The following is a 23,206-nucleotide window of genomic DNA, read 5'->3' as shown; positions in this document are numbered from 1 at the left end:
ATGTCATCAAATGACCTTGTCAAAAATTTATTGACATTCATTTCAACCTATGTCTCAAAAGACAAAAATACCCTTTTGACAATTTTCGTTCTTGTTTTGATTTAGCTTCCAGATTAACTATTCCTACTCGATGTGATTCGTGACAGTGACCTCATGGACCCAAATGAACAAAGCTTGAGCTAAACACTTGGACTCAAAAGTTCACAAACCTTTTCCAAGTTTAGCTTTATACCAACTGACTCCACTAAAGAGTTGACACTGAAAATCTCTCGGTTCAAATGAATTTATTTTCTACTCAAGAATTCAACCTAATTATGATGAGTGGATCCAGTTAATATTATCTATGTTTACCCTTCATGAATGTCATCAGCCAGTCGGGATTTACTAAATTACCATTTTACCCTTCTAGCTGTTATTTCCTCAACTCCTTTGTCGCTTGTGAATAAGTTAGAAACAATGTATTGACGAGGAGCTAACAAGTCACATTGTTTCATCCAAAAGAGTCCGGACTCAATTTGGACACTGGCCAGTTCATTTATTCACACTCCAAGGAACAAAGCATGAGGTGACATACATTGCATTTCAGCAATCTTGTACATGAATTTCATATCTATGAGAACTTCACAAAGTTACTCATGACATTCTCACAACTTAGTACTTCACCAATAGGTCCTGTTCGGAATCACATAGTGAGTCCGAACTGTGACTTTCTCAAATGAGAATACTAAGCTGTGAAATGGCATGTCTCATTTCAGGATTAAGGTAAGCATGATGCAATTCATACATAGTGACTTCGAGACATAAGAGGATAAATGGTTTGTTCTTATCTTGTCTCTAGAAGTGCACTGGTCAATACAGTACCTTCAGAAGATACCTAGAAGAACTATAGAGTCTCCAACTCTTAATGCCTCATAACCAGACATCATAGATTCTTCTAACAATCGTACTGAGGTCAATAGTCCTTTGACCATAAGATTGCGAATATATCGTTTTAAGCAAACTACGAAGAGTTTGTTCATGCAAATCTACATTTGTCTCTTCGTAAGTTGTTAAGTTTGTTTATGGACTAAAAGACTAAGGTTTTATCATAAAGCTTCAAACAAAGAAAGGATGAATGAACGTTTCAACTTTATTATTAAATGAATAGGCAATTACAAGCAAGAGTCTTCATGAGACTTTATTACATCAAATGTACAAAATAAATACCACAACTCTTCTTGTGGGCACCATTGACAACATTCATGTGGTTGGTCGTGGAAGGGATTCTCAAGCTCGGGTGATTGGTGTTGTTGTTCTATTTCGTCAAGTCTTCTATGGATGGGATCGAGCATGCGTTGCATTGCTTGAACAATGTCTTCCATCATCAAAAGTGGTTGAGAAGAGGAAGGACTATCGCGGTCACGGTAATTCGCCATGAATCTGTGCAAAACAGAATATATATATATATATATATAATATGTAGTGTTAAAGGACCTCACAAAACACTCCCTTACGTGTTTCACTCAAACAATGGAATCACTCGTGTTTATCACTCGTATTTGGCTTTTTAAGAATGTGTTCTCTCGTGCCTTTTTCCACTCGCATACTCTCTTGAAAACTTAAGCTCTAAACAAAGAACCGAACAAGGTAAAAAAAACAAAGTGGCTGTGTGAATTCCAGGGTAAGAATGTGTTCTCTCGTGCCTTTTTTTTTTTTGCTTTTTTATTTGTTTTTTTGTTTTTTTGTTTTTTTTTGCTAAGAACTGGAATGGTATATGCTAAAAGATTGTGGAGAAGAAGTATTCTAGGATATATAATATGGAAGAAAGTATTTTGGAGGAAAGGAAAAGAGATAAATTAAAACACACAAAAAAAAAATTAAAATAAAAAGTTTTCTGGAGAGAGAAGTTTTCTGGAGGGACAAAACTTTCTGGAGAGAATAACTTTCTGGAGGAAAACTTTCTGGAGAGAATAACTTTCTGGAGTAAAACTTTCTGGAGGAATTCGGCCCACATCATTCGCTCCGGGTTGGAAAGAATTCGTCCTCGAATTCGATGCACCTTCAGGTGTTGTGAAAGGAGAATTATTTTCATGATGAACTCCAAAGATCGAAGCTCCACCTCAAATAAACTGGACATATTAACAAAGTCTTCGTGAACTCCATAAGCTTGATTGATCGTTGATATGAATGATATCTTCACTTCTTCTTCTTTCTCTATTTCATTAAAAATTTGGCTGCTCAAATGCTCACCAATGATTTCTTCTTCATCATCGCTTTCATCGTAGATCGGATCATCGATTGCCTCGAACAAATATTATTCATCTTCTTCGTCGTCAATCTTGAACACGTGTGACATAAAGTCATCTTCAATAAATCCAGCAAAAAGTTGCATGATTCACGATCGTCTTCGGCTCTGATACCAAATGATGTGAACATTGATGCCTTTGCGATGAACGAAGCTCAAATCGTTGCGAAATTACGTGGGTTGCCTCAATAAGTCTTTGCTTCAATTTGGATGAAGGTTTGCGGTATTGTTGTTGTAGGGAATTTTTGGTGGTTTTTGGATAGGTTAAAAGGAAGGGTCGGTTTGGTGTTTTGGGTGGAGTGATAATCGCCACAATAGTTTATAATTTGAACTATTGATAAGATTGAGGGGGGAATGAAAGACACCACAATAGTTTATGGAATGAAACTATTGATAAGTCTAGAACTCGAAGAACGCCACAAAGTTATTTGCCTTGATAAGTTCAATGATTTAGAACCTAAGAAATTAGAGAGTATTTTCTCACAAAAGTGTTTTCAGAAATATTGATTCACAATCTTCATTCAGATTGAGTTGCCTATAAATACAACTTCAAATGATGGTTACAAGTATACCAAAAGACAAGAAAACCAAAGGACAAACAAACTTAAAAGTCACACAATTAAATTGCTAAAACATTAAATGGACTGAGATATTTCGAAGCAGAATAAACTGGGTCTGGGATTCGATTTTTAACAAACTGTGCACGGCGTATTAAATATCTCGTCTTTCTCTTCGATTTGATATGCTGTACGCGTAAATCCGATAACCGAGTCAAAAGATACGGCCCTCTAAAGTTGGACCGACAGATTTGGACGCAGAATTCGGCCCGCATCACACAGGTACTTGGACGCGAGTACTATCCATCTGTGGCACGTTATCCATTGAAGGGAACATGCGTCGAAGAAGGAAAAGGTAGTCCCGCGAGATGCATTCTACTTCGTGGTCGCGTCACGAACACGGACCGCAACCGCATAACAAGCCTCTTCCAGAGCGATGTCCCAATCATCCTCTATGTCCGCCTTGGCCTGCACGGTATCATCCTTATCCTCGATGATGGCTTCCATCTCAACAATTAGCAAGTCGCACTCTCTCTCCGCCTTGATACGAAAAATCTCGCTCGCCGATAGTCGAGTATGAACAATCTTTAACTCTTTGTCCCGGCCTGAGAGTAGCGCCTTAAGTTTCTTTGTCTCCCCTAAGAAGGTGTCGGCCGACTGCTTCGCCTTCTCCCGAGATGCCTGCTCGGCCACTCGCAACGACCTCTCGGAAGCCAACTCTGTGCTTAAACGAGACACCTCCTCGCGGGCCCGCTTCGACTCCTCCTCGAGCGCTTGAAACTCGTGAGTAGACCGGACCCCTGCCAGAGCAATGACATGTTTGACCGAAACATTTTCCATGTCCAAATTCATGTTTTGCATCCGCCGCAGCAGGTCTCGGAGAATACGGTCGCCCCGCTCTTGCCGCAGTAGATGACACACATGCAACCACGATAAGTATAGTAATGACTGTTGTCGCAGTTTTTTCGGACAACGATTTAGGAGTCAAAGGCGGTTAGACCCGAGGCCGGACCAAGTGGTCTCATCTTGACTCGAGCGTGTCGGACTTGATATCTCAAGTCGTCCCTCAGCTGTGGTAGAAGTTCACCTCGTCTCGGTACCTGAAAAGCAATAGAGAATATGTGAACTACAAAGGGGAAACAGAGGGGTTTCCTCTGTTTACCTCTCCGACGCTCAACATTAGTAGGATTGAGGTGCTTTGTAGAGGGCTTAAGTGTTTAGGGGCCGAGACTTGAGAGAAACGAGCGAGGTACGAGTTCGACGGCGTTTCAGTACTCAAGAATCGATTACCTGGACCAGGGGAGGGATCCCGGTACTTATAGGCGACGAAGGGGAATTTTGGAAAACCCCTTGGCCGAGGATAGCCTTGGCTCGGCCATTGGCCGAGGCTGACCCTTGGGCCGGCCACTGGCCGAGGCTATTTGAGCCGGCCATTGGCCAAGGCTGGCCCTAGGGCCGGCCAATGGCCGAGGCTATTTGAGCCGGCCATTAGCCGAGGCTGGCTCTAGGGCCGGCCAATGGCCGAGGCTATTTGAGCCGGCCATTGGCCGAGGCTGGCTCTAGGGCCGGCCAATGGCCGAGGCTATTTGAGCCGGCCATTGGCCGAGGCTGACTCTAGGGCCGGCCAATGGCCGAGGGTAGCTTGACTCGGCCGTTGGCCGAGGCTGGCCCTTGGGCCGGCCAATGGCCGAGGCTGTTTGGGCCGGCCATTGGCCGAGGCTGGCCCTAGCGCGTTTTTCGTCGATTCGCCTTTGATCGGCCGCGATCGGGGTCGGGCCGATAACATTAGCCCCCCGAGTTTATGGCCGAGTGAGTCTCGTGCGATGAACTCAAGATTCTCGCCGTCGTTGGCCCACCGGAGCAGCCCGTCGTGAAAAGGTTTGGCTCGACCCCTTTAATTATTATTTTTTTTTCTTTTCTCCGGTCACTTTTTCCCCTGTCTCGTTGCACGCGCCAATGGACCCTACCAACCACCTCTCGGGGTGTGGGTCCATCGAGGACGATCTTTCCAATTTGCTCGGTAACCAAGATGCAAATCTAGACGACTTTTGGGTGCAATTCTCGTCCCCTTTGGTTGCTCACGACATAATGCCTTCATTCTCTTCGAGCAACAGAGTGGTTGAGATGGCCGGAGACGATTTTCACTCGATCGAAGCATGGCTGGCCGACGAGGAGGGGGGCACGCGCACCAGGGATGGCCCCTGCCGTCAGGGGGATGCCGGCCAAGGAGCGTCAGGCGCCGGGGAGAGCTGGGCTGACCAGTGTAGGGGCGCGCCCGGCGAGGCGGGCCTAGGCAGAGGTGCGCCGGCTTCCGTTGGCGCTGTCTGGGCCGGAAGCGTCGCCGGGGAATATCCAAACGGCGCAGGGGACGCGCGCAGCCTGGGTGGAGGCGCGCTCAGCGAGGTGAACCCTGGTGAAGGTGCGCCGACCTCTGTCGGCCTTGTTTGCACCGGAGGCGTCGCCGGAGGAGACTCATGCGGCGTCAGGGATTCACGCGGCCCGGGAGGAGGTGCGTCGGACGAGGCGGGCCCGGGCGAGGGGGCGTCGGCCCTCGTCGGCGTTGTCTGCGCTGGGGGCGTCGCCGGGGAAGACCCAAGCAGCGCTGGTGGAGCGCCCGCCCCGGGAGGAGTCGCGCCGGTCGAGTTGAGCGCTGGGAGTGTCGCGTCGGCCCTGGGCGGTGACGCCGGGCCTGTTTCGCCGGCGAGCGACAGCGAAGGAGGCCCGGGCAGTTTGGGCCCGGCCTTTCCCGAGGAGAGGCGCACCGGTGGGGGGCCGCTGGAGACGGGCGGCGCCGCTGGCGAGAGCGTCGGCGGCGGTGATGAGGAAAGCCGGCCGGACAGCGCCGGCCGGGGGGCGTCGGCCGAGGCGCTGGTCGCCCTAGCCCTAGGAGCCGGTGGGCTAGGGCTGCGTGAGGGGAGCCCACCTGGCGGGCCGGGCTGTGCTGCCGGGCCAGGTGCGCGCATCGCTGGGCCGGGCGAGAGCCCGAGGGGCCCGGACGACTTGGGCGCGCGGGGAGGCTTCCTGCTTGGGCCGGGCACTGGTGAGGCCGGCCCAACTGCCTTGGGTGCCCGGCCTGGAGGCTTGGACGTGCGAGAGGGCCTCCTATCTGGTCCGGAAGCTGGTGGGGCCGGCCCAATAGCCTTGGGCGCCCATCGTGGGGGCCCGGACGAGACGACCCTTGCCGAGGGTTGCCCGCCGTGTTTAGGGTCAAGCGCCGGTGACGGGCCCGTTACTGGGCCGACCACGGGGGAGACAAGGCCCGCCGGGTCGGGCACACGTGCTATGGACCGGTTGGCCGGCTCGGGCGATCGCCACGAGGGACGCGCCGAGCCGAGAATCGCCTCCGGCGTCGAGCGCTCGAGCGAATCGTCGAATCGCCGCGCCACACCTGCGACGATGTTTTCTTTAACCCACGCGGGAGGAAGCACGAGCCCTGTCCTTCCCGACCGGAGAATCGGCTATATGTGACGGCCTCGATTGCTCGGGTGTTGACATTCCGAGTTCGCTCTCGATTGCTAGTTTTGCGAGCTTGAGGAGGCGATACGGCATCCCGGATTCTGTGTCGATCCTGCGACCGCTACCCGGCGATCTCCCGACTCGTCCCCGGAAAGGACACGCTGCAATTCACGAGGCGAGTCTTCGTGGAGGGCTACGGTTACCCTTCCAGCCGGTGATCCAAGAGCTATTGATTCGGTTGAGGGTGCACGCGTCACAAATGTCTCCAACCTTCTACCGGGTAGCTGCCGTGTGCCATATGATGCTTTATCGAGCAAAGAAAAGGGCGGTCACCGCAGATGATATTCAAGACCTCATGCTTGTTCGTGGGGTCCCGGGGAAACCGGGCTTCTATTCGGCGTTCACTCGGAAGCGCATCTCCGTCGTCACCAAGGTTGCATCGAAGCATCGGTACCCTTGGGTGTGGCTTTCCGAGTCGGCCTTCGGGGCGGCGCCCTTAAAGTTTGGATCCGCGGTCGACTTTCCCTCCGTTGGGGACGCAGAAGATTCCAAACTCGTAGCCGTGATCAAAGCCATCCCGGATTCGAGGCGGCAGGGGTCATTGTTTGAGTCTCCGGACCTAATGGCGAGGACCGGTTGGTTCGTTCCTGACGACGCCGCTCTTCCGTGTCCTGGTCTTGGTGCGGAGGTTATGGTTGACCCTGTATCAGAGGCGGGGGGTTCCACCGCCCCTCCCCCCGACGCGGGGGGTACTAGCCGTTCACACGCTTTCGCGTTATCGCACTTTTCGTTGTATTATGCTGACTGTGTGTGTTCTAACTTATTGTCGTTTCTTTCTCTTTTTCAGATACCATGACAAGACGACACCGGCCGCGCACACACGTGCCGAGGGTGGCATCTATCGTTGAAGCTACGACCACGGCTCGCCCCCGAGCCGAGGTTCGCCAACGAGGGTCGCCACCGCGAGCGAGGAACGAGGCGATCTCTTCTAACAAGCGACCGTCGTCGTCGGCTTCCTTCGGATCACCCTCCGGCAACAAGCGCGCCCACACGTCAACGGTGCCGGACAACATGGATTCGATGCTCCTGGCGGAGGCGGCGGAGCTGAGGGATCAGTGCTCCCGAGGGATCCTAGAGACCTCTCTGCGGGACTTCAAAGGTTTTCCGACGACAAGCGATCTGGAGCATTTCCAAAACGGGATCGGAAATGCCCGAAAGGTACGATTCGCTTGCTTGTCTCACGCGTAACCATTATGCTTATTTCGATTATACGTATATCACTTGTCTCAGCAGATGCTTGCACGTCAAGAGCGAAGCGACCGCATTCTCCGGGACCTGCTGCGGCGCATGCATGATGAGGACATGCCCCAAAAGGAGCCGCAAGCAAAATACCAAGTGCCGGAAGGACCCGTGACAAGAGCTCGAGCGAGGAGATTCAAGGAGGACCTTAACAATCTGATCATCAAGCTCCAAGATGAATAAGGGGACAAGCTCGCAAAGGAGAGGATTCAAGGAAGCCAAGAAACAACAATGAAGAATGTCATTTGGGCTGAATTGAATTAGTCAGACTATTCCTATTTTTCTATTTTCAGTTTATGTTATTTGGGCCAAGACATGTTATTTAAAACGCCCATAATGGTTTGTATTGGGCTGGTCCTTTGTTTTATGCTTATTAGTACTTAAATAAGGCTAAATGGGCTTATTAGGTTATGGGGCCCATGGAGCTGCGAATTTGACCTTTGTAAACTCTATAAATTAAGCCTTTAGGCTGAATGGAAGACACAATTCTGATTTCGAGTTAAACACTATTTTGTGAGGATTTTCATTCTCTCTTTGGTTCGTTTAGAACTATTCGAGTCTCTTACAAAGCGGTGCGTGTAGGAGTTCGAGCCCGACTCATCAGACGGCCATTCGCATCCGTCCGTGGCGTCATTCGATCCACCTTCGTCCTAAAACGTAGACGATCCGTCGCTGTGCTATTGGGGGTATCGGGTCTCGGAGCTTAGTCGGCCGAGGTTCGTATCAAGTGGTATCAGAGCTAGTCTCTACTTTTAGGTCTGCTTATCCTTTGTTTCGTTTTCCTGGTTTTCTTTTCTCCGTTTGTGTTGTGTTCATCCCGTACGTACGTATTTGTTGTGTTGAGTCTGTGTTTGTTTTCTTCGTGTTAGGTCTGTGTTCTTTTCGTGCTAGGTCTGTGTTCTTGAGCATCAAAAAAAAAAAAAAATAAAAAGAAAAGATCCGAACAAAAAAAAAAAAAAAAAAAAAAAAGAAAAGAGAATCCGTGGAGTTCAATTCTTATTCGGTGGAGATCAATTCTAATTAACGCAGCCTGTTTTTTTTTTAGGAAATCAATTTTATTCAGTTTCCCGATTTTTTTGCACTTAAATTCGGGAGTATCTTTATTTCCTAGCTTTTATTCCCATTATTTCCAGAATCCTTTCCTTATCCCTTACCGCTTTTATTTTATCTTGTTTTATCATTCACATTTAATTCTGATTAGCAATTATCTCCCGGATATCAAAAAAAAAGAAAAAGAAAGAGGAAAAAAAAATTTATTCTGATTAGCAATTAATTCTGAGTATTTTTGAGCTCAAGAAATTTTATTTTGCTGGTAGTTTCCTTGTGTGTTTTGGAGCGTTTTTAGGTATCCTACATCCTATCGAAAAAAAATTTTGTCGCCATTTGTCATTTTGGGCTGATTGTCGTACCTTGGGAGAATTGTTTTTTTTGAGACTTATATAAGACCTGGTCATAACATTCCGTGGTGTCGTTTTATTGTTCGTGTCGTTTGGGTGTCGTTTGTGTCGTTTTGGTGTATCGTTTTCGAATTCCTTTCATCACCTTCCTGGTCTCTGAGTAGTTCGGTACGAGCCTATAGAGAGTTTGAGTGAGTGGTAAAAGGCAGAGAGAGTATAACTATCGCCATTATCAAACACGAGCGCTGAGTGATATTATTTGAGTGTAAACACGTGAGGGAGAGTTTGGTGAGGTTTTTCTTTTGTTACTAACAACATCTTGCAGCAACCATGTCTAACAACGGCGACGCAGATGAGGGAATTCCAGACCGGAGGCTGATGATGCAAGCAATGATAGGAGAAATGCGGAGGATGATGAGGGAAGAGTTGGAGCCACTACGAGAACGTGTTGAGAGAGTGGAGGAAGGCCAACAAGCTCCCAACAGAGGAAGACGAAGACAGCCTAGGGAGGAGACAGAAGATGAGATGGAGAATGATTTTGAAGAGGAGGATTATAGGAGAGGAGGACGAAACGAGAGAATGTTCGAAAGAAGACATGGAGGAAGGGACAGAGAAGACGGAGGAATTGGTGGCATCAAGCAGAAGATTCCAACATTCCAAGGGAAAAGTGACCCGGACGCCTACTTTGAATGGGAGACCAAAGCCCAGTTTGTGTTCAATTGCTACAACTACACCGAACGCAAGAAGGTAATACTTGCTGCCGCTGAATTCACTGATTATGCTATTGTTTGGTGGGATCAGCTGGTGACGAGTAGGCAACGGGATGGAGAAGAGCCCATAGAGACTTGGGATGAGATGAAGGCCATCATGAGGAAGAGATTCGTACCTCGCCACTATTACCGAGAGCTCTACCAGAAGCTTCAGCGCCTACGGCAAGGCACTCGCAGTGTTGAGGAGTACTACCGGGAAATGGAGGTTGCCATGATCCGAGCAAACATCGAGGAAGATCGCGAGTCTACCATGGCCAGATTTATCAACGGGCTGAACCCTTACATAGCGGACAAGGTGGAGTTGCAGCATTATGTCGAGATGGAGGATTTGGTTCACTTGGCCGTCAAGATTGAGAAGCAGCTCAAGACGAGGGGTAGCATGCGGGGAAACCGATTCTCAGAACAACCTGCATGGAAGAAGACCTTCAACCGAGACGAGAAGAGCAGTTTCAAACCACGAGGGGACGTAGCCAAGCCAAGCACTTCCACGGCCCCAACCACATCTAATCCTGGTCCCAGTGCTCAAAAGAAACCGGAGACGTCATTTCAGCGAAATCGTGATATCAAGTGCTTCAAGTGCCAGGGAGTAGGTCACTTTGCGAATCAATGCCCGAATAAGAGGAGCATGACGATTCTTCCGACCGGAGAGATGATTACCGACGATGAAGAGGAAGACCAAGAGGGTACTGGAGAAGAGTCAGACGAGGAAATTGAGGCACCAGCAGAGCTCGTGTTGGTCTCTCCACGAACTATGAACGCGCAGCTTGTACGAGATGATGAGGAGCAGCGTGAAAACATCTTTCACACCAGGTGCCATATTGGTGAGAAGGTGTTCAGTGTTATCGTCGATGGAGGGAGTTGTACGAACATAGCCAGCGTTGCTGTAGTGAAGAAGCTTGGACTTTCCACGACAAACCACCCTCGTCCTTACAAGCTTCAGTGGTTTAATGATGGTGAAGAGGTACGTGTCTACAAACAAGTCCTTATCAGTTTCCGGATTGGCAGCTATGAGGACTCGGTGCTCTGTGACATGGCACCAATGGACGCGGGGCATATACTTTTGGGGCGGCCGTGGCAATTCGACCGGAGGGTGACTCATGACGGCTACACCAACAAGTACTCCCTCAGGCACAAGAATCGTACCATCACCCTCGCACCCCTTACTCCAAAGCAAGTTCATGAAGATCAACTGAGGATGCAACAAGAGAGGGAAAGGTTTAGGACCCTAGAGAAGGGAAAAGAACCAAGAGATGAGGTAAAAACAGAGAGAAAAAAAGAGAGAGTCCCAGAGAGAAAACCCGAGAGGGAAGTGGGGAGTGAAAAAAAAGATGGGGTCATGAAAAACAAAATCGGTGAGAGAAAACAAAACAACTTCTTTGCAGGCAAGAGTGATGTGAGGAAAGCCTTCTTTGCCAAACAGCCGATGATTTTACTTGTGTACAAGGAGGCTGCCTTATTCACTAACCAACATGGCGAGGTTCTACCTACTGCCATTGTTTCTCTTTTGCAGGAGTTCAAGGACGTTGTTGTTCGAGATATGCCAACAGGACTACCACCGATTCGGGGGATTGAGCACCAGATTGACCTTGTACCCGGAGCCTCGCTTCCAAACAGACCGGCCTACCGAACCAACCCTGAGGAAACGAAGGAGTTGCAACGGCAAGTCGAGGAACTTTTGTCAAAGGGGTACATTAGAGAGAGCATGAGCCCTTGCATCGTACCAGTTCTATTGGTTCCAAAGAAGGATGGGTCCCAGAGGATGTGCGTGGATTGCCGAGCCATCAACAACATCACGGTCAGGTATCGATTTCCCATTCCTAGATTGGATGATATGCTAGACGAATTACATGGTGCGTGTGTTTTCTCTAAGATTGACTTAAAGAGTGGGTACCACCAAATTAGAATGAAAGAGGGGGATGAATGGAAAACCGCTTTTAAAACTAAACTTGGGTTGTATGAATGGTTAGTGATGCCTTTTGGTTTGACTAATGCACCTAGCACATTTATGCGACTTATGAATCATGTTTTGCGTTCGTTCATTGGTAAATTTGTGGTGGTATACTTTGATGATATTTTGATTTATAGCAAGACCCTGGATGATCATGTCTTACACTTGCGTGAGGTTTTTATTGTACTCAAACGTGAACAGTTATTTGCTAACCTTGACAAGTGCACCTTTTGCACCGATCACGTTGTTTTCTTGGGTTTTGTTGTAAGTTCAAAAGGAGTGCAGGTAGATGAGGAAAAGGTGAAAGCTCTTCAGGAGTGGCCGACGCCGACAAATGCAGCACAAGTACGAAGTTTTCATGGCTTAGCGAGCTTTTATAGGCGCTTTGTCAGAGATTTTAGCACGATCGCTGCCCCGCTCACGGAGGTGATGAAGAAAAATGTGGCGTTCGCATGGGGGCAAGCACAAGAGGAGGCGTTCACCGAAATCAAAGGGAAATTAGTCAACCCTCCTTGTCTCGCATTACCTAACTTCGATAAACCATTCGAGGTTGAGTGTGATGCGTCCGGCGTGGGAATCGGAGCAGTTCTCATGCAAGATCGACGGCCGATTGCGTATTTTAGCGAAAAATTGAGTGGGGCCACCCTTAATTACCCCACTTACGACAAGGAGATGTACGCATTGATTCGAGCTTTAGAGACTTGGCAGCACTACCTTTTGCCAAGAGAGTTCGTGGTCCACACCGACCATGAGTCACTGAAGTACTTGAAGGGACAACAAAAGCTCAACAAACGGCATGCGCAATGGATGGAGTTCATCGAGCCGTTTCCATATGTCATCAAGTACAAACAAGGTAAGGAGAATGTGGTAGCCGATGCCCTTTCTCGAAGGTATGTCTTACTTTCCACTTTAGATGCTAAACTGCTTGGTTTTGAACATATCAAAGAGTTGTATCCAGAAGACCAAGAGTTTAGTGAGATATTTACGAAGTGTGAGAAGGTGGCGTCGGGAGATTACTTTAGGTGTTGTTGGCCCGTCTAGGGCCAACGGGAACAAGGGCATCTCTTCGACCCACATGGCTGGTACGAGATCTTGGGCGGCGAAACCCTGACTCAACCAGGAGCCGGCCCAAACCAATGGCCAAGTGAAGACCCAGCCATGGGCCGAGTCAATGGCTCACCCGGCCATTGGCTGGGTCAAATGGCTCACTCGGCCATTGGACAGTTCACTCGGCCAATGGCCGAGTGAACCCCTCAGCCACCAAGGCAGTTCACTCGGCCATTGGCCGAGTGAACCTTCCAGCAGTTCACTCGGCCAATGGCCGAGTGAACCCCTCAGCCACCAAGGCAGTTCACTCGGCCATTGGCCGAGTGAACCTTCCAGCAGTTCACTCGGCCAATGGCCGAGTGAACCTCCCAGCTGCCTCAGCAGTTCACTCGGCCATTGGCCGAGTGAACCTTCCAACAGTTCACTCGGCCAATGGCCGAGTAAACCTCAGCCGGCCCAAGACCTTCACTCGGCCAATGGCCGAGTGAACCTCACCACCATGTTCACTCGGCCATTGGCCGACCCAGCCTCCTCCAATGCCGACCCAAGCATTCTCACTCGGCCAAGGGGTCTTCAAACCACCCCTTGGCTGCCTATAAATACCAAGGCACCCCCCTTGGTCCAGGTAATCCATTCTTGAGTACTGAAACGCTGCCGAACTCGTACCTCGCTCGTTTCTCTCAAGCTTTGGCCTCTAAACACCCCTAAAACCTCTATACTCCACCTCAATCACACTAATGTTGAGCGTCGGAGAGGTAAACAGGGGCACCCCCCCTGTTTCCCCTTTGTAGTTCACATGTTCTCAATTCCTTTTCAGGTACTCTAACGAACTCAAGGGACATCCACAGTTAAGGGACGACTCGGGATACCGGGTCTGACACGCTCGAGTCAAGACGAGACCACTTGGTCCGGCCTTGGGTCTAACCGTCTTTGGCTCCTAAATAGTTGTCCGAAAAACAGCGACAACATTTTGGCGCTAGAAGGAGGGGATCTCTCGACCTTGGCAACACATCCCCTCTACCAATCTTCTTCTCACTTCTACGACTCTCGAGAGATGAGTCGTAGCCCCGCCACCTCCGTGGGCGCCCGAGCGACTGGCTCGAGGCGCGACCTCCAAAGCTCCGCGCACCGTCTCGAAGGGCAACCTCATGATAATGAGAGCCAGCCCCGAGACCCAGCGAATGACCCCGAGGCCGCAGTCCGAGAGGACACGGCTCGAAGGCTCGCCGAACTCCTAGACCGCCCCGGCGTCACCGGCGCGCTCATCACCGACCTCCTCGACTCCAACAATGTCGATGACATCAACCATGAGACCAACCTCGACCACGCTATTCACGAAAGTGGACACGCGCGCACGCCTCCAAGGGGACACCCTCGGGCGGCCGCGTCAAAACGTCAACTTTCTGGTGAGCACGCACACGCGCCCTCGAGGGGACACCCTCGGGCGACCACGTCAGGGCATCAAAGCTCTCACAATGCCCGAGGACGCTCGACCTCGAGGTCCCGAAAGGGACGCTCCAAGCTCACCATCCGCGTCCAAAACCCTTGTGAAGGTGACGACGTCGATGGTCTCGGCCTCCGCCAAAGGCGTCGCCTGAGTGATGCGCCCTTACCAAGGGTGATAGGGACGGCCACCAGAGACTTGAGAGACCGCCTCAACTCTCAAAGAAAGGATCCCGAGTTCGACTTGAGAGAAAAGCTCAACGCCCGACGCGAGACCACGATCATCTTGCGGCAGCAACCACCCAACATTGATCGAGCACTCGATCAAGAGCGCGCGGCCACGCTTGTGATGCCGGCCGTTGGTCCCGAGTCACGAAGGAAAAGGCACCGGAAAGGTCAAGTCCCTAACGACCACCCTTCTCCAGCCCCGAAGCGATCCTTCGTCCCACTCAACACAACGCCCGACCGGATCCTGCGCTTACGCCGCGATGAGCTGGGAAGCCCCGCCCCACTCACAAAGGACCCCGCGAAGCGAGATCGAAGTCGGTTCTGCGAATACCACAAAGATCACGGGCACGCGACGGTCGAATGCAAGCAGCTCAAGAAGCGAATTGATTCCCTAATTCGAGTTGGGAATCTCAGGGAATTCGTTGCGTCTACTAGCAAGCCATGATGGTCGCGACTTCGACATTCACGCCCGAACTCGATCGGCTTCGTGGTCACTTTCATTTCAAAAGTGTAATTTCCTTTTTTCAAAGAAGCCCAAGTGCCGTGACAAGCTGTAATGACCCCCTTATTGCAATAAAGAGTTATTTCACACATGAAAAAAATGCTATTGTATACCTCTAACGCGAGAGTTTCTCAACCTTTGTCTCACAAACGCAAGAAACTCGGGGGGCTAACAGGGACCAACGCTCAATCAAAACGCTCAATCAAAAAACAATTCAACAACAACTCAAAAAATAAAAATAAGAGAGACTCTTCACATGTCTCCTCGAGATGAATTCATTCCTCGAGTCGAGCTACGAGTCCGCGAGTCGACCGATACTCCTCGCGCCGACTCTTCACAAAACTCCTCGTGCAAGCTCTACGTAAGTCCTCGAGTCGAGTTCGAGTCCACGAGTCGACCAATACTCCTCGTGCTAACTCTTCACATGTCTCCTCGAGATGAATTCGTTCCTCGAGTCGAGCTACGAGTCCGCACGTCGACCGATACTCCTCGCGCCGACTCTTCACAAAACTCCTCGTGCCAACTCTTCGCATGTCTCCTCGAGATGAACTCATTCCTCGAGTCGAGCTCCGAGTCCGCGAGTCGACCGATACTCCTCGCGACAACTCTTCACGAAACTCCTCGTGCAGACTCTACAAGAGCCCTCGAGTTGAGTCCCAAGTCCACAAGTCAACTAACTATTCCTCGTGCAGGCTCTACATGAGCCCTCGAGTTGAGTCTTGTGGCATCGCGCTCGCCGCCCAGCTCGTCGGCCGAAAGGCAACGAGTTACAAATGGGTTCAAGGCTTGCGTCCGCCAGGGCGTATCTGGTCAAGCCAGCGTCCACGGGAAACCTCGCCACACAAATGTGGCATCGCGCTCGCCGCCCAGCTCGTCGGCCGATAGGCAACGAGTTACAAATGGGTTCAAGGCTTGCGTCCGCCAGGGCGTATCTGGTCAAGCCAGCGTCCACGGGAAACCTCGCCACACAAATGTGGCATCGCGCTCGCCGCCCAGCTCGTCGGCCGACAAGCAACGAGTTACAAATGGGTTCAAGGCTTGCGTCCGCCAGGGCGTATCTGGTCAAGCCAGCGCCCACGGGAAACCTCGCCACACAAATGTGGCATCGCGCTCGCCGCCCAGCTCGTCGGCCGAAAGGCAACGAGTTACAAATGGGTTCAAGGCTTGCGTCCGCCAGGGCGTATCTGGTCAAGCCAGCGTCCACGGGAAACCTCGCCACACAAATGTGGCATCGCGCTCGCCGCCCAGCTCGTCGGCCGATAGGCAACGAGTTACAAATGGGTTCAAGGCTTGCGTCCGCCAGGGCGTATCTGGTCAAGCCAGCGTCCACGGGAAACCTCGCCACACAAATGTGGCATCGCACTCGCCGCCCAGCTCGTCGGCCGACAGGCAACGAGTTACAAATGGGTTCAAGGTCTGCGTCCACACAAAGAAGACGCGCAAATCGATTATGCCTTCGTTGGCAAGTCGAGAAAAGTAAGACGCGCACAAAACGACAAAGACGTGCAAATCGATTATGCCTTCGTTGGCAAATCGAGAAAAGTAAGACGCGCACATCACAACGAAGACGTGCAAATCGATTATGCCTTCGTTGGCAAGTCGAGAAAAGTAAGACGCGCACAAAACGACAAAGACGTGCAAATCGATTATGCCTTCGTTGGCAAGTCGAGAAAAGTAAGACGCGCACAACACGACGAAGACGTGCAAATCGATTATGCCGTCGTTGGCAAGTCGAGAAAAGTAAGACGCGCACAAAATGACAAAGACGTGCAAATCGATTATGCCTTCGTTGGCAAATCGAGAAAAGTAAGACGCGCACAACACAACATAGACGCGCAAATCGATTATGCCTTCGTTGGCAGGTCGAGAAAATAAGACGCGCACAATACAAAAAAGCCGTGCTAACCGATCACGCCCTCATTGGTAGATCGAGAAAATGAGCCACGCACGATCAACCCAAAACAAAAAGTCGTCCCTCGCGACGCGCGAAGGCCATTCCTCATGATGAAAACCCGAGAGCATTCATCCCGCGTCCGCATAAAAGCGTAGATTTTGAGTTTCCACTCGACCTACGCTCGACCGGAAACTCGGGGGGCTAATGTTGTTGGCCCGTCTAGGGCCAACGGGAACAAGGGCATCTCTTCGACCCACATGGCTGGTACGAGATCTTGGGCGGCGAAACCCTGACTCAACCAGGAGCCGGCCCAAACCAATGGCCAAGTGAAGACCCAGCCATGGGCCGAGTCAATGGCTCACCCGGCCATTGGCTGGGTCAAATGGCTCACTCGGCCATTGGACAGTTCACTCGGCCAATGGCCGAGTGAACCCCTCAGCCACCAAGGCAGTTCACTCGGCCATTGGCCGAGTGAACCTTCCAGCAGTTCACTCGGCCAATGGCCGAGTGAACCCCTCAGCCACCAAGGCAGTTCACTCGGCCATTGGCCGAGTGAACCTTCCAGCAGTTCACTCGGCCAATGGCCGAGTGAACCTCCCAGCTGCCTCAGCAGTTCACTCGGCCATTGGCCGAGTGAACCTTCCAACAGTTCACTCGGCCAATGGCCGAGTAAACCTCAGCCGGCCCAAGACCTTCACTCGGCCAATGGCCGAGTGAACCTCACCACCATGTTCACTCGGCCATTGGCCGACCCAGCCTCCTCCAATGCCGACCCAAGCATTCTCACTCGGCCAAGGGGTCTTCAAACCACCCCTTGGCTGCCTATAAATACCAAGGCACCCCCCTTGGTCCAGGTAATCCATTCTTGAGTACTGAAACGCTGCCGAACTCGTACCTCGCTCGTTTCTCTCAAGCTTTGGCCTCTAAACACCCCTAAAACCTCTATACTCCACCTCAATCACACTAATGTTGAGCGTCGGAGAGGTAAACAGGGGCACCCCCCCTGTTTCCCCTTTGTAGTTCACATGTTCTCAATTCCTTTTCAGGTACTCTGACGAACTCAAGGGACATCCACAGTTAAGGGACGACTCGGGATACCGGGTCTGACACGCTCGAGTCAAGACGAGACCACTTGGTCCGGCCTTGGGTCTAACCGTCTTTGGCTCCTAAATAGTTGTCCGAAAAACAGCGACAACATTAGGCATGATAGATTTTTGTTCAGGCTTGGTAGACTTTGTGTGCCTAGTTGTTCTCTTCGGGAGTTGTTAGTTAGGGAAGCTCATGGTGGGGGCCTTATGGGACATTTTGGGATAGCAAAAACTCTAGGAGTGATCCAAGAGCACTTTTATTGGCCTCGCATGAAGCGTGATGTTGAGAGGATCTGTGGTAATTGTATCACATGTAGGAAAGCTAAGTCGAAAGTTCAATCACACGGTATGTATACACCTTTGCCTATTCCTAGCTCACCTTGGGTAGATATATCTATGGATTTTGTGTTAGGCTTGCCTAGGACTAAGCGGGGTCGTGATTCTGTTTTTGTAGTGGTTGATAGGTTTTCAAAGATGGCACATTTTATCCCATGTCACAAAACCGATGATGCTTCTAATGTTGCTGATCTGTTCTTTCGAGAGATTGTTAGGTTGCATGGCATGCCTAGGACGATTGTCTCGGATAGGGATACCAAGTTCTTAAGTTACTTTTGGAAGACCTTATGGGCTAAGTTGGGTACTAGGTTGTTGTTTTCGACTACTTGTCACCCCCAAACTGATGGTCAGACCGAAGTAGTCAATAGGACCTTGTCGACTTTGTTGAGGGCAATAATTAAGAAGAATATCAAAACTTGGGAAGATTGTTTACCACATGTTGAGTTTGCTTATAACCGCGCTATTCATTCATCTACTAAGTTCTCACCCTTTGATATTGTCTATGGTTTTAACCCACTAACGCCGTTGGATTTATCTCCTATTCCTATGTCTGAGCATGTGAATTTAGATGGTGAACAGAAAGCAAACCTTGTTAAGCAGCTTCACGAGAGGGCACGACTCAACATTGAGCGAAGAACGGAGCAGTATGCGCAGCAAGCCAACAAGGGCCGCAAGAGAGTGATTTTCGAACCAGGTGATTGGGTCTGGTTACATATGCGCAAGGAGCGTTTTCCTGAGCAACACAAGTCCAAACTACAGCCGCGTGGCGATGGACCATTCCAAGTTATTCGCAGGATCAACGATAATGCCTACAAATTGGATCTTCCAGGTGAGTATAATGTTAGTGCTACATTCAATGTGACTGACTTATCTCCTTTTGATGCAGATCATGATTTGAGGGCAAATCCTTTTCAAGACGAGGGGAATGATGAGGACATGCCCCAAAAGGAGCCGCAAGCAAAATACCAAGTGCCGGAAGGACCCGTGACAAGAGCTCGAGCGCGGAGATTCAAGGAGGACCTTAACAATCTGATCATCAAGCTCCAAGATGAAGAAGGGGACAAGCTCGCAAAGGAGAGGATTCAAGGAAGCCAAGAAACAACAATGAAGAATGTCATTTGGGCTGAATTGAATTAGTCAGACTATTCCTATTTTTCTATTTTCAGTTTATGTTATTTGGGCCAAGACATGTTATTTAAAACGCCCATAATGGTTTGTATTGGGCTGGTCCTTTGTTTTATGCTTATTAGTACTTAAATAAGGCTAAATGGGCTTATTAGGTTATGGGGCCCATGGAGCTGCGAATTTGACCTTTGTAAACTCTATAAATTAAGCCTTTAGGCTGAATGGAAGACACAATTCTGATTTCGAGTTAAACACTATTTTGTGAGGATTTTCATTCTCTCTTTGGTTCGTTTAGAACTATTCGAGTCTCTTACAAAGCAGTGCGTGTAGGAGTTCGAGCCCGACTCATCAGACGGCCATTCGCATCCATCCGTGGCCTCATTCGATCCACCTTCGTCCTAAAACGTAGACGATCCGTCGCTGTGCTATTGGGGGTACCGGGTCTCGGAGCTTAGTCGGCCGAGGTTCGTATCAATGCAGGTCGTGGAGAAGGACAAGGAGAGCACGGCGGCCGCCCACGCTGCCACTCTAGCGGGAGCCCGCACCGCTCGAGAATTTCAAGCACTTGAGGAGGAGTCGGCGACCGAGAAATCGCTTCGTATGGCAGAGCAAGCGTCTCGGGAGAAGGCGGAGCAGGCGGCCGACACCTTCTTAGGGGAGACGAAGAAGCTCCAGGCTGCGCTCTCGAGCCGGGACGAGGAGCTGAGCATCGTCCACGCTCGACTGTCAGCGAGCGAGATCTCCCGGGTCAAGGCCGAGAGGGAGAGGGATACTTTGCGGGCGGATGTGCAGATCCTCGCTGAGGAGAAGGACGACGCCGTGCAGTCCAAGACGGACTTGGAGGATGACTGGGACCTCGCGCTGGAGGCGGCCCGTTACGAGGCAGCCAAACGGGTCCGAGATGCGACCGCGAAGGAGAACGTGTCTCGCGGGTCCACGTTTTCCTTCTTCGACGTCATGTTTCCTCCTCTGGATGATGAGCCACCGGAGGACGACCTGCGCCCTCAAGCCCCCGCGGAAGCCGCCCAGTCGACGAATCGTCAACTTGACGGAGAAGCCATTGGCGGGTGTGGCGTCCCTCGCCCCGAGGACGACGAAGAGCAGATCGATTTCGGCTCAGAGTAGCCAAGTTTTCTTCGGTTTTTTGCGCACTTGTTTAGCCCTTGCGTCGTGTTTTCTTCCGGAATTTTGTTATGTTTTTCTTTCGTTCGAAGTTTGCCGCACTCTCACACCTTTCTTGTTGGGTTGTTCGTACAACATTGTTTGCTTTAGTTAAAGCTTTTTCGTTTGTTGTGCATCTTATTTTCTCGACTTGCTATGCTTAGCGTAATCGATTCGCGCAATGTGATCGGCGCGTGTCTTATGAGCCCGACTTATTATACCTAGTGTAACCGGTTTGCACGGCTTACTGCCGCATTTGGCGGCGAAGCTTCCCGCGGACGCTGGCCAGACCAGATTCGCCCGGCGGGTGTGACTCTCGGCCATCCATTCGTGACTCGTTGCCTATCGGCGTGTGCGAGCTGGGTGGCCGTCGAGCTCATCTCCCGGCGAGTACGCTACCTATCGGCGTACGTATCGAGACGAGCTTGCAGTTCCCAGTGAGCGTGGTACTTGTCGGTACGGGTGTCACGTTTTGGGTTTTGACTGCCGGGATCGACGGTCCGGTGCGCGGACGTGATCCACCGACGCCCCGTTGCCTATCGGTGTGTGGGGCGTGGAATTGTGCGAGAGCGTCCCGCGAGGGTCGGAGGTCCGGTGCGCGGATCCGACTTATTGATGTTTTGCTACCTTTCGACGCGTTAAACGTGTCATTGTGCGAGCTCGACTAGACGAAGTGACGAGCTCGACTGGACGACGTTGCGAGCTCGACTAGGCGAAGTGGCGAGCTCGACTAAACGAAGTGACGAGCTCGACCAGACGAAGTGACGAGCTCGACTAGACGACGTGGCGAGCTCGACTAGGCGAAGTGACGAGCTCGACTAAATGAAGTGACGAGCTCGACCAGACGACGTGGCGAGCTCGACTAGGCGAAGTGACGAGCTCGACTAGGCGAAGTGACGAGCTCGACTAGACGAAGTGACGAGCTCGACTAGGCGAAGTGACGAGCTCGACTAGGCGAAGTGACGAGATCGACTAGACGAAGTGACGAGCTCGACCAGACGAAGTGACGAGCTCGGCGAGACGAAGTGACGAGCTCGACCAGACGACGTGACGAGCTCGACTAGACGACATGGCGAGCTCGACTAGGCGATGTGACGAGCTCAACTAAACGAAGTGACGAGCTCGATCAGACGAAGTGACGAGCTCGACCAGACGACGTGGCGAGCTCGACTAGGCGAAGTGACGAGCTCGACTAAACGAAGTGACGAGCTCGACCAGACGAAGTGACGAGCTCGACTAGACTACGTGGCGAGCTCGACTAGGCGAAGTGACGAGCTCGACTAGGCGAAGTGACGAGCTCGACTAAATGAAGTGACGAGCTCGACCAGACGACGTGGCGAGCTCGACTAGGCGAAGTGACGAGCTCGACTAGGCGAAGTGACGAGCTCGACTAAACGAAGTGACGAGCACGACCAGACGAAGTTACGAGCTCGACAAGACGACGCGGCGAGCTCGACTAGGCGAAGTGACGAGCTCGGCTAGACAAAGTGACGAGCTCGACTAGACGAAGTGACGAGGTCAAAAACCCAACATTCCGTTAGCCCCCCGCGTTTCTCGGGTACTCGTAGAGAAGACGAGAAATTGTTATAAAATAAGGTAAAGGTTTCGAAGCGAAATGTAATTCGATTATAATGTTGAAATAGGTAGAAAATTAGATTCCCAGGCCGTTGGCCATACTTGAAATTTAAAATTGTCTTTGCAAAAATCAAAAATAAAATGAAAATAATTGCACGTCAGGGATGTGGCGCCTCTACTGATAGTATTGCCGTAGGTGCTCCGCGTTCCACGGGTCCGTGAACACGAGTCCATCTAGGTTCTCGAGCTCGTACGTTCCGTTGTGAATGGCTCGGCGCAGACGATACGGGCCTTCCAAGGTGGGACCCAGAACTCCCGCTCCTTGCACCTTGGTGTTTTGGAACACCCTTCTGAGGACGAGGCTTCCATCGGCGAACTTTCGCAGCTTGATCTTGGAGTTGTAGTACTTCTCGACCTTCCTCTTTTGCGCGGCAAGGCGGGTGAGTGCGTCCGCCCTCTTCTCGTCTATGAGGTCTAGCTCGAGCCTGAGTGCGTCGTCGTTGGCGGCTTCTTCGTACTCCTCGATGCGCAAGGTCGTCAGCTTGGTCTCGACGGGTACCACGGCCTCGACGCCGAACGCGAGAGCGAAAGGGGTTTCGCCGGTCGCATTTCGGGCGGTGGTTCGGTATGCCCACAAGACCATGGGAAGCTCGTCGGCCCAAGCCCCCTTTCTTTCTTCCAGCTTCTTCTTCAAGTTTTCTTTGATCGTCTTATTGACCGCCTCGACTTGACTGTTGGCCTGTGGATGGCGGGGAGAGGAGTAAGTCTTGCTGATGCCCAACTGTTCGCACATTTCTCGGAGGCGCGCGTTGTCGAATTGTTTTCCGTTGTCGGTCACAATTGACGCGGGGATCCCGAAGCGGCAGACAATGTTCTTCCAGATGAAGCTCGTCGTTTTTGCCTCGGTGATCTTCGCCAGTGGTTCGGCCTCTACCCACTTCGTGAAATAGTCGATTGCCACGATCGCATGCTTGTACTGCCTTGGGGCCGTGGGCAGCTCACCGATGAGATCGATTCCCCACTTCGCGAAAGGTCGCGGCACAACGACCAGGCACAACGGTGCCGGTGCTTGACGCGGGATGTGGGCGAATCTTTG

The 23,206-nt window shown here is 51.0% G+C and overlaps 1 protein-coding gene across 1 annotated transcript; it reads left to right on the top strand.

Annotated features, from left to right (window-relative positions):
* Positions 1 to 9,323: 9,323 nt before the first annotated feature.
* LOC149383397 (uncharacterized) lies at positions 9,324 to 22,190 on the top strand. The gene is made up of 7 exons (XM_089627775.1): positions 9,324 to 10,853; positions 11,274 to 11,522; positions 11,970 to 12,601; positions 18,027 to 18,797; positions 18,927 to 19,078; positions 19,136 to 19,233; positions 22,179 to 22,190. The coding sequence occupies exons 1-7, from the start codon at positions 9,324 to 9,326 to the stop codon at positions 22,188 to 22,190; spliced, it is 3,444 nt and encodes a 1,147-aa protein (XP_089483901.1).
* Positions 22,191 to 23,206: the final 1,016 nt, after the last annotated feature.

This window comes from Urtica dioica, chromosome 10, assembly GCF_054948205.1.
Source record: "Urtica dioica subsp. dioica isolate 48M chromosome 10, U.dioica_male_clone48M_v1_H2, whole genome shotgun sequence".
Taxonomy (NCBI): domain Eukaryota; kingdom Viridiplantae; phylum Streptophyta; class Magnoliopsida; order Rosales; family Urticaceae; genus Urtica; species Urtica dioica.
Note: the sequence above shows the minus strand (reverse complement) of the source record. Positions and strands in the feature narration are given on the sequence as shown.